We start from the raw sequence: 16,482 nt of genomic DNA, 5'->3' as shown, positions 1-16,482 counted from the left end.
TGTGTGTGTGTGTGTTTCGTAGGCCTGTATGTTCAGGTGTGCCAACACTTCCTTTTACTGAGAGGATTAGTTGGATTCAGCTTAAAAAAACAACAAAAGAAACATTCTTCTGGGTGTTAAGATAAAGGATTCAGTGTTGTGCCAAATTCTATATACTTAATTATCGTAGTCATAACTTCGTAAAGATGGTCAATTAACGCAATTTAAATGGTCACATTATATAAGCTATAAATTGTTAAATTAAACCTTTCTTGTTTTTTCCAGTTTAGCATAACAGCAAGACATGCCACTAGCCAATTACTCACTTAGACATTGAGTCACTCACTTAGCATAACATTAACTGATTAGCCATTAAGCCTTTAAAATACCCTAATGCAAGTTGCTACATGTGTAAGTCAAAATTATATACTACCATTAAAATGTTTGGTTAAGACTTTTTTTGAGGAAATAAATACTTTTATATCAGCAAGGATGTATTCAATTTATCAAAAGTGACAGTAAAGACATTTCTAATGTTACAAAAGTATGTTCTAATGTTTCAGATAAATGCTGTTCTTTTGAACTTTCATCAAAGATTCCTGTAAAAAAGTATCACGGTTTCCACAAAACCGTGGAAGCACAACTGTTAATTCAACATTGATAATAATAAGAAATGTTTCTATAGCGCCAAATCAGCATATTAGAATGATTTCTGAAGGATCATGTGACAAAAAAGACGAGTAATGACTGCTGAAAATTGTGCTAGTCCATCACAGGAATAAAATACATATTAAATGGTATTAAAATAGAAAACAGTTATATTAAATTGTAATAATATTACGGTTTTACTCCATTTTTGAACAATATAATGATAATGATCAGTTTGATCGTAAATGCAGACTGGTTTCAAAAACAAAAAAGTCTTACTAACAAACTTTTAAACAGTAATGTTTTATATATTAATATTTTTACTACTATCTATCATGTATTATTTTTCATTGTGTGTTTATTTACATTATTTATCAATTGTTGGTTGTTAAGGGTGATAGGATTCTGTAGGGTGATTGAATTTTGCACAACACCAGATCTTGTGATTTTATTCAAGCTGTAGATGCCAATAAGCATGTGTGACCACTCATGAGCAGGAGTCTGATTTGAACCAGAAAACAACTCTACTGTTGTTGTTTTAACTTACCCCCAGCATAGCCTTTGTCTGTAGTCAATTAAAGCATGCGACCACAAAAAGCAAAAGCAGTGGTGTGCGACTGAATGTGTTTGTGTGTGTGCACCCACCAACATAGCCTTCTTCTCCAACTAGTTTAAGAGCCAGCTTGTCTGCCAAGATAGAGGAGTTTCCATGGGCGATGTTAGCAAAAGGTCCAGCATGCACAAACACTGGAGTGCCCTGACATGACAAAGACAAACAATATCAGTGCAAACCAAGCCAGACATGCATTACAAATGACTGGCACTGTGAATCAAAATTACCTGAAAATTACAGTAGACATTGCCATGTTAAAAGCTGGTAACTGACAATACAAGCTATAGGGTTTAAGTGGTCAATCTCCACATCAAGACATGTGGTTGAGCTTGTATGTTAGCTCCATTTGATCTTCAACTACAGTAAACTTTAAACATTGTGAAAGTCTGTTTCATCATCATCATCATCATCATCAGCCAGAAAGCATTTAAAGCTCAGTGAAAATGTGGGGCTTGAACTGATGACCCTGAGGTCCTCTGTAACTTCCCAAACACTGAGAAGCGACACCACATACACTGACAGCTGAAGGGACAGGAAAGAGAGAGTGCAGGAAGATGGAAAGGGAGTACATACAAAACAAAGCATGGAGTGATGGTGAAGTCATTTAAATTCAGGAAAAGGATGCAAGGTTGAAACAAAAAAACAGCTCTCCATCAATGGAGACAACCTTCCTTTATTTACATAAACTTTTATCACGGCATTCTCCTTTCACTACTTCTGCAGGTGCTGATATAAACATTACAAAATATTCTTCATTAGCACATCACCCTTTGAGACTCAAAGAGCCAAAAGACGAGTCAAGTGATGTAAGTGAACCAAGTTTTGAGACATGAAATTATTAGTAACAAGCCTGCCAGAGCCCTGAGATGATTCATCAAATTGATTCAGTTCACTTTAATACATTTGTTAAAAAAAAAAACAATTTCGTGATTTACTTGATTCATTATCAAAAAGCATTTTCAGAAACAGCAGGGCACAAAAAGTTTTGTTATTTAGTTTGTAGGAGTCAACATCTTAAGAGTTACATTTTCTACTATCACCGTTTTATTTCAAGTTGTTGTTTTTGGACAAAAGATTCACACGCTTCACACAAGTTTAAAACATCAATCAGTACTGATAAAAGTCAACCAGTAACTTTTTTACATCTGCAAAACAATTCAACAAATCAATTTACAGCAACAAGTTTGCCCACAAAGTGTACATCAGTGGCAGCTTGTCAAAAAGTCAAAGTGAAAGAATGAGTGATGGAAAGAGAGTGTATGGTTTTCCAGTGAACTGTCCTCTGGAAAAGTTTTGCAGAAATGAAAAAACTACAATATCAAAAAACTGGAAATGGAAAGATTGGAGCTCTTTGCCCTGTGAGTGTGGAAAAGAGGAGAGATTTGGCATGCCAAGCCAGGAAAGTTAGAAAACAGGAAAAACCAAGCAAGTAAGGGCACAGCAGGCAGGAATAAAAGTGTTTGTATATATATATATATATATATATATATATAGACTGGTGTTTCTCTCAGCATCACATGAACAAATGGTTTACTTGGCCAAACAAACATCTACCCATAAAATAATTAGGGCTGTCAATCGATTAAAATTTTTAATCGATTAATCGCATGATTGTCATGAGTTAACTCGCGATTAATCACACATTTTTTTATTTGTTCTAAATGTACCTTAAATTAATACTTTTCAAGTTTGTAATACTCTAATCAACGTGGGCATGGATAAATATGGATGCTTTATGCAAATGTATGTTTATTATTGAAACCATAGTCAACATAGAGCATGAAGAGACATGTTTCAAAGGTCATAGATGTTTTTCAAAGAACTTGTTCATGTCTATTAGACACATGTAGAAAGAACAAAGAAATACCAGGTTCCTATTACTTCTCTTTCTTTGCACTGAGCAATTAACACAAACATGTTTAGATTTTTGCATGACAGGGCAGCTCTTCTGAAAATGCTAAATGTACATTTATTATTTATTATTACATTATAGTTTGTCTCTCTCTGTGCCCATTTTGATGAAGCTAAATTCTCAATAAAACTGTTTTCATTGGTATATTTTGCTGTTTCTGTTGTCAAACAACGCAATGAATATGAAATGGTGACTGAAACGCGACCCATTAAGACATAACCAGCTCTCCCTTCCAAGATGTTAATCTGCAAAAAAATCCTGATAATCGAGCCGTCGTCTGGTGAAATCAAATACACATAAAATAAAGACAATATCTGTGCTCTGATTTCGGCTATACTTGCATGTAAAATTAGAGAAGCAACATAAATTCTGTGTTTAACTGAATTAAAGCGCTGCTCTGCTCCTCTCTCCAGCGCGAGACGCACAGAGAGAGAGAGAGAGAGAGAGAGAGAGAGAGAGAGAGAGAGAGAGAGAGAGAGAGAGAGATTCGGTAGATTCTCAGAAACTAAATAAGGTTTGGGCGCTTTGTTGAAGGGAAAAAAATCGCTAAATGGGTCTGTAATGTCGCTAAGTTGGCAACACTGTGTATCTCCATTTCACAAACTAGGTTTTGGGCCACGGGTTAAACAGAAAATACGCGCTGCGTTAATCGAGCGTTAAAAAAATTAGTGCCGTTAATTTGATTTTGCGTTATTAACGAGCTAACTTTGACAGCCCTAAAAATAATACATTTCCACATTTTTTTTAATGTCCCCAAAGTGAAGTTGTAAGATTTAGCCGGGGACAATTTTGTCCCTAACCTGCAGCTAACGTCGCCGACACACAAAATATCCATCCATCAGAGACACATTTTCTCCAGACACTCTCAACAAATCTCACATCTTTTGTCTACTGTCAATCAAACAGGATTAGTTCGCTCCATCTGTGGACACATGCATATCCTTTAAGCATTCACACACTTCCTCTCTCACTCGTTCACACACACATACTTGCATACATCCCAATCCCAGCAGGGACATTATAGCCCAGTGTAATATTCCCACAACCCTTTGCTGCCTGGTTTGTTCTGATATGATTCCTCTTCACAGAAGAAACAGGAAACCAGGCAGGAAAGGTTTCACAAAGCAGTTCTGTGGCTCTCTCTACAAACATGCAACTCTTTTGCATGTCGCGTGCAAAAACACACGCCCGTAAACACCAAACATTAATCACTAGTCATTTGCATGTTTAAAAGCCATAAAGATGAAAGGCATTCCAACAATCAGGCTTTTCACCACTGTCTATTTGTCATTTCCAGTTTTCTCATAGTGTTCAGGGTTTGATAGTCAAAGACAGAGACACACTCCCACTGAGCCAAAACTAAAACCAGATGTGCATGTGTTACTGTAGGAGTGTGTGTTTTCTGTGTCAAGCATCTAATATCCTATCACTTCACCAACACTGAGAGTATCAAGTTTGGGAGTTTCCATCAAGATAGGACAGTTATGTGTGCATGTGTGAGGAAGACAGAATAAGAAAAATAGCACACAAGCGAACGACTGTGTAAAAGATACTGAGAGTTTGGGGTACAGGAACAGGGAAGAGGTCTCACCTCCAGTGTCTGCATCAGTGTAGGTTTGATAGCATCTTTCATGAGGACCGCCAAAGCCCCGGTTACACCCTGAGAGAACCAAAGAGCAAAGCAATGTCAAAATATTTAGCAGTTGCTGAATGTCTCTACGGTAGGGCTGACAATTTGCAATTAACGACTAAATAAACTAAGCAATATGAATAAAACAGGACAGAGAAGTTTAAATACACTTTATCCACATTTAACAAAGAATTATATATATATATACATACATACATACACATATATATATATATATATTTTTTTTTTATAAAATGAGCAGGTGATTAAAAGTCACTCCACAGACAGCACTGCTCAAGTTCTCTCTCACACACACCAAGTCATCGGCAGTGATCGGCTGGCCATTTCTGCTGCTGCCCACAACCATACGCCCCAGTCTGGCCCGCATGTCAGCCAATCCATCTGTCAGAGCAAGGATAGCCATGATCTCACTGGCCACCGCAATATCAAACTGGGTCTGTAATGAGAGGGGAAAGATCACATACTGACCAACACACAAACACATCACAGTGATGATTTAGGGCGATTTCCATCAAAATGAATCGTCAGGAAATAAGACGGTGGAGAGATTTGTCAGACTCGCAACATCTGCCAAGTCTGGTTCTTTATCACATACAGTAAACTGCTCCCACATGTGCCCAAGACAACCCCAGCTGGACTAAAACCGAGCCGTCCTGGTTTAACTCTCAGCTAATAAATACTCCCCCAATAAAACAGCTGGGAGTAGAGGAGTGGTGGCCAGATGCCTTATCAGGAGAGACGGGCCGCTTAACACACCACTTGTGTCATCATTACTTGCCATTTAAGTCCATTTACAGCACCCTAATTGCTGAGGTGATCTGAGTCAATGTTTGCAAAGCTTGAGGTAACATGCTTAAATGAATTTGTTTTCAATTTCAAACACACACACACACTCACACTCACACACACACGGACTGTCCAAAACACATAGTATACTGTACTGTAGGTCTCTCAAGAACAAAAGTGCTGTGCTGTAGTGCACATTTTAGTGGTTTTGGTCCAGTGGGAGGGAGACGAATGTAAGCAAATGCTTGGCCAGCTCAGAGGGTTTGCTATGCGGACAATAACACCTTTTTTGAAACATTTGCTTTTACTTAGACTGTTTCCCATTGAGGAGCATGCTGTTATCTGCCTGATTTGGTTTAAAAGTAATTATTTCTGACAGCAGTTGAAATACTGCAGGACTTTTATTCCAGTTAAGGGAAATATACATAAAAGTGAAAGAGGGATAGAGAAAGAGATTTAGAGCAGCGGGAGGCAAATAATCATTGAGGAAAAGTGACAAAACTAGTATGCATCACCTTTAACGGTTGGTTAATTGAATCAGAAGTATGAAGCACGTACCTGACGAGCATGGCCTTTTTCTGTGTTGGCCTGGCCAACAGTGATCTTGCGCAGAAATCGGTCATTGGTATCAACGACTGTTGGAAACAGGAAAACACAATTTGAAATCAGAATGAAGAATAAAAAGAAAACAAAAGCCTGATTTTCTTAGAATAGTTCAACCGAAAAATAGTGTGCTCATTTACTTATGTCATGTCATTCCATTTTACATTTACATTTATGCATTTGGCAGACACTTTTATCCAAAGCGACTTACATTGCATTTCAAGGTGCACATTTACATTCTTATCAGTTCTTGCTTTCCCTGGGAAATCGAACCCATGACCTTGGCGTTGCAAGCGCCAACGCTCTACTGTTTGAGCTACAGGAAAGCTCCAACCCTATATGACTGGCAATTCTTCCATTAAATACAAAAAGGAGTAATTAAGGATGTACTAGTCACTCATTTCCCTGCAAGTGAATGGGGACCGAAACTTTCATGCTTCAAAAACGACATACTGTAAAAGCACTATAAAAATAGTCAACATGACTGGTGCACTATACTCCAAGTTGCCTGAAGCAGCATGATTTGTCACTATTTACTGATTATCTACACCTCAAATATACAGAGGACAAGGATTGACACTTTAATTAATTGAGAACTTATTCCTCCTTAATTTTATTTAAACATTTTGAATTGACAAATTAATACCGTATTAAATTTAAAACCGTATATTTAAATTTTCTCTATTTTAGTTAATTAATAAAGCATATTTAGAAGCATATTTAAATTGTATCTAAAAAATAAAAATTTGCCAATTTCTATTCTGTCAATATGTCAAATGCTTTTCTTTATTTATTTGTCAATCGAGTTGCTATTGGACAGTTCACTTGTTGAGGTACTTATGCCTTCATTTTATTTTTAAGGGTCACTCCTAGTCCTCCAGACAAATAGACTTTGTACCATTTTTTATATTTTTTTACCAAAATCATTCAGACCTATTTTGTGAACAGGATCAGATTAACTGAAAATGCCTGGCTGAAAAGAAAGATGTGTTCATTAACCAGGCAGTGTGCATAAGGACAGCCATAATGGATGTTAAGATGTAATAACAATTCTCATTTCTAGGTGAATTTCTCCTTTATACAACTACCTATGATAAAACTAAGAATTTTAAATCTATTGTGTGGTAAACAAGACGAGGCTGAGGGTGCTACACCGAACTCGTTTCTCTCACGGAGGAGCTTCGGAAGCATAAAAGGAGGAGCGACGACAGTAAAGGACGAGAGAGGACCAGGCCTGGACTTTTACAGTACGTTACGTTTTGTTTGTATGTGCGGCAGTCATCCGTGAGGGGCTGCGGCCTATCCTTTCCTTTTGTGTTTATTTATATATTAAAGTTTGTGAACATTCGTCATTTTCCGCCTCCTCCTTCCCACAACAACTTACTTCGTTACATGTTTCAATTGCAATATTTCAGTTTTTTTTTTTTTTTTTTATAAATGCAATATGGTTTTCAGGTTGCAATAACATCAAATTGTTTGGCAGTTTCTATCTGCTCAACGTAGCAGCGCTGTATCTGAAGACAACGGCTGGAGAGAATCATGTCATAAGGGACCTCAGCTGGACATTAAGTGCTGCAAGCTGAACAGATTTTTCAGATCTGGCAGTCACTGTAGAGGAGATGTATGAGACAATCTAATGAATCTCAAAAAACGAATGACCTAAAGAGACCCATAGGGATGGACGCCAAGCAAAACCATAACCTTGCAATAAGCATGCATTCCTCAAAGACTTTTTGAATTTCAGTTTTTTTTCTTGCAGCCAAGCTAAATGTAGAAGGGGCAGTATGAGACAAACACAACTCCCAAAGGGCTAGGAAGATGGAGGGGGAAGAATTTAAACCCTGTGGTATTTTCTCATAGAAATGCAGAGCAATTATTATAAGCCTCACTGTAAACATGTCATGGGCAACAAAAATGACAACAGTGGTTAAGTCTGCTTTCTGGCAGTCTCCCATATTCCTCTTGTGTATCTGTTTCAATTCATCTATCTGTGAGAACAGTGTACATAAACTACAGCATAACATATAGCACATCGAAAACATTTCATCTGAAGATTGATTAATAACATCATTATTCACTGTGATATCTTCCTATAATGAACATGGGAAACCCTAACGGTTTAAGCATTACATTTATGAACGTCACAGAGAAAGTTGTGAGGATCTTCTCAAACACACAGACAGTTTCGCATTCGCAGCAGGAGAGAGATGTAAAGCTGTTCTTAATCTTCCAGGCCCCTCATCTTAGTGTGCACTTTTGAACCGACAGAGTAAATATCCCATCAGTCATTGCAGCACTATCTTCTGAATGTAGGCTAAAGGCAGCAGATGTTCCCAGGCGGCCACAAGTGAAATGGGAAACACCCCAATCCAGCTGAATCTCATCCCCAGTGATCGCAGCTATCAGAGGCCACTGCGTCATAATCGGACGCAGAAGGTCTACATTTGGCATCCCTCCCAGGTGCAAAGAGTAGACCCGGAACTGCATGTGTTCAAGAAGGGACTAGTTCTAAAAAACTGCTCGCAAATATAATGACATGTTATGGCCAGTTTGTAATGGCGTTCCACTATCCGATTGACAAAGAAGTAATAAATCAGTAAAATGTAGCCGATGGCCACATATTGTGTCATACTGCTTGCTTCAGCTGAATAACTGTCTTCTGTATCATATTTCCCGCACCACAATCTCTAAATCTTTCTATGACCCATCAAGGGATTCTCGTAAGAACATACCATATGAAGAACAGTAAAGCAATCCACATTGCACAAGGTCCTACCTCGCTGCCATGTGATCTTCTCAGGGTCAAGGTCAAGACGGACAAATGCGCTGACCTCTTGCGGTGTGAGGTCACTGGGTTCAGATTTGTTTATTCCAAGACGCTGAAAACAACAGTGAGGAAAAGACAGACACAAGTGCACTGATTACCATCATGAAAAAGCTGATCATTCACTTTAAACAAACCTACTATTGAAACATTTTTATTACTGCTCTAAGTGTTGGCCTTGACTCAGATGAAGAATTCAGGGGATTTTTCCAAAATGGCAAATTGTGTGGTCATAAATTTCTTTCAGACAATCTTTTTAATTAGATTTCTCTTCGAAATGTTGGTTGTCTCCATCGTAAATTTACCAGCTTCGCCTTTTCAAATGTAAGTCAACCCAATCTTGTCCCTGAGCAAACATAAACAGTTTGTGTTTTAAGAAGGCTCTCAGCTTATCTGTGTCACAGTCAACATAACACAACAAAAAGAGAAAAACACTGAACGGCTGAGACTTGAGAGGCAGTGAATTATAGCCTCATAAGAAAGAAATCGCTAGTTTCGCAGTAGCTGTATGAGGACCCCTGTTGGTTACCAGATGTACTGCATTCAGATATTACAGAGTTCCTATTTACTGGATAAGAACTAAAAACTCATTTATTTTTTCAATTTCAACCTGATAGAATGTTTTGCTTGGCATAACTAGAAAAAGTAACGTAATTTTAAAAATGCCCACAGGTTTTATTAATATACATGACTTTGCCAGGTCTAAATTATTTTTAGAAAAACATTTAAAATTAGATACCCAATTCATCCAGAATTACAGAAAGCCTGATTCCTCAATGAATATGAAAAAAATAAAATAAAAAATAGCTAAGGGAAGAAATAAAATAAGAAATAAATAGAAATTTTAGTAGTTTTAGTTTATTTTAAATGCTTGTTTTGTCTGATTTTACATAATTTTAAGTAATTTAGAGTCCCCTTGGAGGTTTGCTGAAGCTCCCGTCCCACTAATTGAAATCCACTGCTCTAGTGACTTTTGTGTCAAATGATGAGGGCATTATGAAGTAATAAAAGTTAAAAAAGTCAGAGGTACAAAGATCTCTTTCAGACTCACCTGCAGGCGAGCCAGCTGTATAGGAGAGAAGCGTCTCACGCTATTAACAGACGGCACTAGTCTGCTGTACAGGGCCTATAAGACAAAAAAAATATAAAAAATAGCTAAAGGAAGTAATAAACATGCAGCCTTGTATAGAACCAGAAACAATCCCCTTTAATTACACTGCTATTGATCAACTAACTATTGATTGGACACAACATTGAATCCCAGGGATACAGTCCTGTGTGAAATCACAAATACCTGTACATTATGATTGTTTACCTTGTCTGATTGGGTAGCTTCATGGAGAATGCGGGCATCAATAGCTGCCGCCACTAGATTATTGGCTGCAGTAATAGCGTGGATGTCTCCTGTGAGGTGGAGATTAAACTGAAAGAAACAGAAAGTGAGAGATAGGAATCTGCTCTCTGACGCTTCTGATAAATGCAGTATCTGCTCTCTCACACAGACACATTTAGTGTTGCCCAAAAGTCAGATCAAATTGAAAATCTAGGATTCAAAATGTAGTATGAAACTTAACTAGACATAAAAGTCAAACTATTTTGAAAAATGAGTCATTAAAAGCAAAATGTGGATATTTTAAGAAGAAATGACTGTTATTTTTCAATTTAAACTTTCCGTTCATATTGAATGGAGTTGCTGATATTAATTGGTAATAAAAGAAAATCAATTAAAGCACAAAACAAAACAAAAGAAAGTGCATAGAGACCAGTAGTGATTTTTTTTTAGTCTCAATGTCAGTGTGAGTTCTTCAAAGGCTTTCATCAGTTGTGGCACACTAAGGGAAAGGGCTTTATGATAGCGGGAGACAGGATGTCTGTTGTCACTCACCTCCTCCATAGGAATGACCTGTGCGTATCCCCCGCCCGCCGCTCCTCCTGCAGGGAGACAAAATAATGAAGCAGACTGGCAAACACACAGCAATGAAAACAAGACTAAATGTCTGAGATAGCCAGACATTAGCTCTGATCCAAGACTTTGTGAGCTGCCTTGCTGTGTACAGCCTAATAAGTGACTGATTTGAAAATATTCAAAAGGACACGTGATGCCACATTATCTTAGAAGGTTGCTTAATTCTGATGTCTACATTTTGGTACAACCTTCGGGAAGTGCATCTATGATTCCTTAAATTGCTGTTAGTTATTGTTATCCATACACTAAAATATCAAACTAATGTAAAGCAAACAGACAAAAACACACCTTTGACTCCAAACGTTGGGCCCTGGGAAGGCTGTCGCAGACAAGCGAAGGAGTTCAGCTTGAGATGAGCGGAGAGGGCCTGGACCAGACCTATGGTCACTGTACTCTTCCCCTCACCCAGAGGAGTGGGAGTTATACTGAAAAACATAGACCGAAAACATTATCAACACATGCTTTCCCACATTCAATGAGAGGAGGTTGTGAATCTACATCTATTCATCCTTATCCCTTCCTCTCTTTTCTTTTTCCCTCTGATCTCACTATATTAGACTGCCGGCAAACCCTCTCCCCATCAGCATCCTCCCTCCCTCCCTCTTTCTCTCTCTCACTCTCTCTGCGTCTTTGTGGAGTGGCTTTTTTGGCAGTGCAGTAAAGGCATGCCAGTGGTTGACAGTAATTGAGTAGGCCGGGTGGGGAGGGCAGTGCTGCTTCACAGCATCTGTAGGCAGAACAAAGAGCGGGACTTAAAGAAGGAGAGTTAGGGGAGAGGGAAGGGGCCACTGATAAAGCCAGGGGTCTGCACATTCCCCACACACATAAAAGAGACCCAGAGCCCCTGATCGGAGCTGACCGAGCCACGCTTCACACACACGGATGAAAGGGAGGCTCCTGGTGGGCTTGAGAGTCAGCGGTAGATAAGATCCCTGGGTCCCACCAGTCATTCTCTCTAGGAATGTAGAGGCAGAGTACAAACGCGCGCAGCCTGTAACTCTTTAGTTTAGAGTCCAATTCTCATTATTAACTAACTATTAACTACGACTTTTGCTTCAATAAACTCCTAATTATTGCTTTTTAATATTTAGTAAGGTCATTGTTAAGTTTAGGTATTGGGTAGGATTAAGGGATGTAGAATATGGTAATGTAGAATAAGGCATTAATATGTGCTTTATAAGTACTAATAAAATTAACAGCCAATATCCTAGTAATATGAATGCTAATAAGCAACTAGTTAATAGTGAGAATTGGACTAAGCACACATTGACCTGAAGATTTCCTAAAATGCTTTTGACCTCTGAAAGTATTAGTATTTATCTTATTCATGTTCTTGCAATACAAAAAAAAAAAATCCATCTTCCATTAACTGATTAAAAAGAAAAGAAAAAAAAGAAAGAAAAAAAAGGCAGCTTTACAGATTAAATAACCTGATCAACAAATGAAGTCAAAGTTTTCTGAACTTTGTGGCTCAATAAAAATTTGTTTTCATTGCTTTAGTGTCGTATCAGTCAAGTCAAGTCAAGTGACCTTCATTTATATAGCGCTTTTAACAATATGAATTGTTTCAAAGCAGCTTTACAGTGATAATAGGAAATTACAGTAACAGAAATTGTTTTGGCTTTACAGCAGCTCTAGGATAAAATTATTATTAGTTTTGATTGATTGATTGATTGATTGATTGATTGACTTCATCAGTTTAGATTAGAAGTATTGAGATATGAATTAAACTTCAATGACAGAAGTAAAAATTGATGTCGCACCCTGCCACCAGGACATATTTGCCATCAGGCTGATGTTGGAGGCGGTTGAGGAGGGACAAACGGACTTTGGCTTTGGTGATCCCGTAGGCTTCCAGCTCTTCCGGAAGCAGCCCAATCTCCTGAGCCAGCTGGGATATGGGCTTGGGAGTCTGTGCCCTGGAGATCTCTATATCACTGATGGTTACAGAAACATCCAAACAGAGAAAAGGAGAGACTAATTAATTCTGTGCACAAATGCACAAGCAAAAGTCAGAGCGATGCGAATTTTGTAGAAACCAAAAGGCAAGGCTGCTCGTACCTTGGCACGGGTGAGAGCGGTTGAAGTTTTAGTGGGCGGAGCCTCCATGACTGGTACTCCTGTTCTTCTAACCACCTCCTGCTGCTCCTCACTACATGCTAACAGATCACAATAACACAGCTACAAACATCTCAGCAAACAATAATAAAAAATAAATTGCATCTTGACATATATTCAAATAGAAATCAGTTTAATTTCTTTAAAAAACATTTTAAAATCTTTTAGACCATAAACTTTTGAATTGTAGTGTGTGAATATATTTAAAGATGCACTATAAATATAATTTATGTTATATAATAAAGATTTGTTATAACTGTCAAAAGACATTAATCTTTAAATTGGCTAATCACAGGTTCTGAAGATTTGATAAAGTTGACAGAATAATTTTGCCTATTTTAAAGACAGTAATAGAAAGTAGAAACAACAACAGAAGACCTCTCACCTGCATTCTAAGCACAGCACTTAGAGGCCCAACTCCTGCGTCAGATTTAGCTTCCATCCTGGGCTCCCAACTGTCACGGTGTTCTAGAAAATAAGATCACACGTGAAAAGTTGGCCCAGACTGAGCATCTAAGGAAATACAATTAGCGGTGTCTTATGTTCCCACACTAATGAAATCTCTGTGGATTATGGAGGAAATAGCATGGGCCTCTATATCCATTAAGTTCTATTAAAGGAACACGCCGACTTTTTGGGACTTTAGCTTATTCACCGTATCCCCCAGGGTTAAATAAGTCCATACATACCATTTTCATCACCGTGCGTGCCGTAACTCTGTCTGAGGCACCCACTGCTAGCCTAGCTTAGCACAAAGACTGGAGGTAAACGGCTCCAGCTAGCATATTGCTCCCAGTAAGTGACAAAATAATGCCAACGTTTTCCTATTTACATGTTGTGATTTGTGTAGTCACAGCGTGTACAAATAACAAGGTCACATGAGACACAGCCATCTTCTAACCATATATATACTGGGAACTATATTCTCAGAAGGCGAAGCACTGCTACTTGGGTGGAGTGATTTGCTCGCAGCACATGAGAAGCCCCGTGGTGAGGCGTCAGACAGAGTTACGGCACGCACGGAGATGAAAAGGGTATGTACGGACTTATCTAACTCTGGGGGATACGGTGAATAAGCTAAAGTCCCAAAAAGTCGGTGTGTTCCTTTAAAGAGATGGCAGGTAATGAAAGGTGAAGAAAGCCACATGCCTGACTTAATTATTTTTGGAGAAATCACATGCTTGTCTTTCACATCCAGTGTAGTAAAAATAAAATAGTTCCTTAAATTCTCAAATGACACTTCACAAGCAAAGAAGTGCCCTGAATGTTTTACATATATAAATATATACATATATAAAAATAAATTGTTGTAATGTCTGCCAAGCATTACAGCTTTACTTTGAAGAAATATACCATCCATTAGGGCCGAGCCAAGGTTGATGACTGCCACCCCTGGTCTTAACCAGGTGGGTGGGAGGCCCTTGTGGCCTGTGTCTAACAATACCACCACATCTGAGTCCATGATCTGAAAGAAAGAAAGAAAGAAAGAAAGAAAGAAAGAAAGAAAGAAAGAAAGAAAGAAAGAAAGAAAGAAAGAAAGAAAGAAAGAAAGAAAGAAAGAAAGAAAGAAATCCAATTAGTGTGAGCCTCACATGATTTATCTAAATGTCCATCATGAAATAAAGCAGCACTGCCCCCTGTTGGTACAAATAGCAAATTATGCATTAAAATTAAAAAAAAAAAAAAAAAAAAAAAAACATCTCCCACAGATCTAGCAGCTGATTTACCTGTTTCTGCAGGTGCTTTGAGCTCCACTGGCAGGTCTGCACAATCATGCCATTGTTTTGCAGCAAGAACTGAAGAGTCACCTTCAGGGGACCCTTTACACCCACCAGCACTGCCATCTTGCCAACCAATGGGGCATCTAAATGCGAGAAACAAAAATGTAAATGCTGTAAATTTAAACAGATTCTAAAAAAATTGTACAGTCAAATATTTTAATGTTACAAAAAAAAAATCTATTTCAAATAAATGCTGTTATTTTGACTTTTTATTCATTAAATGGTCTTAAAAAAATATGTACCACGACTGTGGTAATTAATTTTTAACATTAATAATAATAAGAAATGTTTCTTGAGCACCAAATCAGCCAATTATTATAATGATTTCTGAAGGATAATGGGACACTGAAGACTGGAATAACAGCTGCTAGAAATTCAGCTTTGCCACCACAGGAATAAATTACATTTTTAAATATGATAAAATAGAAAACAGCTATTTTAAATTGTAGTAATATTTCACAATATTACTTTATCAAATAAATGCAGTCTTGGTGAGTGTAAGAGTCTTTTTAAAAACATTTGAAGAAATCTTACCAACCCCACACTTTTGAATAGTAATGTACATGCATCTTCGTTTAAATTACTTTTAGAGGCACTACATTCATACATAGAATTAGCATTATATGTCAGTGAAACATTTTGGACATAGACATTTTAACGTCCATGTAAAACAACGTATGTCAAAACGCATAAACAAACATAACACACCATGTCTGGCAAGTAGCTCCAGCACAGCTCCAGCAACAGGTGAGGCAAAGCCATCTCTCTGATCCCCCAACAGCACACGGCCAACATTAAGGTCAGAGACCCTGCAAACACATACACAAACAGAAGTGTGCAAAACATACAGTTACTACCCACAAAAAAGATTTTTACTAAATATGTGCAAAATACAGTATCATGTCAGATAGAATATATTTACAGTGAATAAGTTCTCAAATTACCCACAAAAAGTAATTTTTGGACCTCGTTTACACACATCAACGTGCTGTAACTACAAAACTGTAGCTTACCCATCCACATCCTTCTGGGGCTTGATGGCATTACAGACACTTCTGGAGAGGAAGGACTGAGAAAGGTGCAAAAAAATGCCATGAACAAGAGAATCCTCATTTAACCGCAAGATCTCCTCGATCACCTGTAGAACAGAGGCAAAAATTCAGGAGACAGAACTGCACTGGCAGTTACATGCATTTATTCACAAAAGATATTTATTGCATTATAGATTAGCAATATCACTGACCTCCTCCTCTGTGCACTGGTCTGGAAGACAAATCTGCATTACGTTTAAGCCGATCTGTGTGGACACAATCAAAACACAACAAATTCAAGGTGGTACATAATATCTATGGAAGCTATCGGTCAATAGAAAAACTAATATGATGTAATGGAAAATTTGCATGTTACTTGTAACAAACACTCACACACTTGTATATGTGGTTTATGGGGACCTGCCATTATGGCAAGCCGTTTTAGCTTAAATTGTACCCAGCGTTACTCGTCGTAATTGCATTATTACTAGTAAAAATTACAATTACAAAGCTCTCTAATTCAATTCTTACTAGTAACAATTCAATTGTAGAGCTCCGTAATTAAAAATG

General features: G+C 37.9%; 1 protein-coding gene across 2 annotated transcripts in view; it reads right to left on the bottom strand.

Moving 5' to 3' along the window:
- Positions 1 to 16,482, bottom strand: part of mthfd1l (methylenetetrahydrofolate dehydrogenase (NADP+ dependent) 1 like) — a 35,010-nt gene that overhangs the window by 15,506 nt on the left and 3,022 nt on the right. Inside the window, exons 4-20 of one of the 2 annotated variants that reach the window (XM_084090803.1) lie at positions 16,125 to 16,178; positions 15,895 to 16,019; positions 15,590 to 15,690; positions 14,828 to 14,964; positions 14,454 to 14,565; positions 13,486 to 13,568; positions 13,044 to 13,141; positions 12,746 to 12,919; positions 11,271 to 11,407; positions 10,902 to 10,948; positions 10,332 to 10,439; positions 10,068 to 10,142; positions 8,969 to 9,071; positions 6,148 to 6,224; positions 5,099 to 5,239; positions 4,744 to 4,812; positions 1,273 to 1,384 (exon numbers count right to left, since the gene is read on the bottom strand). In XM_084090803.1, coding sequence (XP_083946929.1) covers positions 1,273 to 1,384; positions 4,744 to 4,812; positions 5,099 to 5,239; positions 6,148 to 6,224; positions 8,969 to 9,071; positions 10,068 to 10,142; positions 10,332 to 10,439; positions 10,902 to 10,948; positions 11,271 to 11,407; positions 12,746 to 12,919; positions 13,044 to 13,141; positions 13,486 to 13,568; positions 14,454 to 14,565; positions 14,828 to 14,964; positions 15,590 to 15,690; positions 15,895 to 16,019; positions 16,125 to 16,178 — 1,753 coding nt within the window. Of the gene's footprint in view, positions 1 to 1,272; positions 1,385 to 4,743; positions 4,813 to 5,098; positions 5,240 to 6,147; positions 6,225 to 8,968; positions 9,072 to 10,067; positions 10,143 to 10,331; positions 10,440 to 10,901; positions 10,949 to 11,270; positions 11,408 to 12,745; positions 12,920 to 13,043; positions 13,142 to 13,485; positions 13,569 to 14,438; positions 14,566 to 14,827; positions 14,965 to 15,589; positions 15,691 to 15,894; positions 16,020 to 16,124; positions 16,179 to 16,482 lie in introns of both variants that reach the window. The other variant, XM_084090802.1, reaches the window with a different exon arrangement.

This window comes from Abramis brama (genome assembly GCF_963993115.1).
Source record: "Abramis brama genome assembly, chromosome: 18".
Taxonomy (NCBI): Eukaryota; Metazoa; Chordata; class Actinopteri; order Cypriniformes; family Leuciscidae; genus Abramis; species Abramis brama.
Note: the sequence above shows the minus strand (reverse complement) of the source record. Positions and strands in the feature narration are given on the sequence as shown.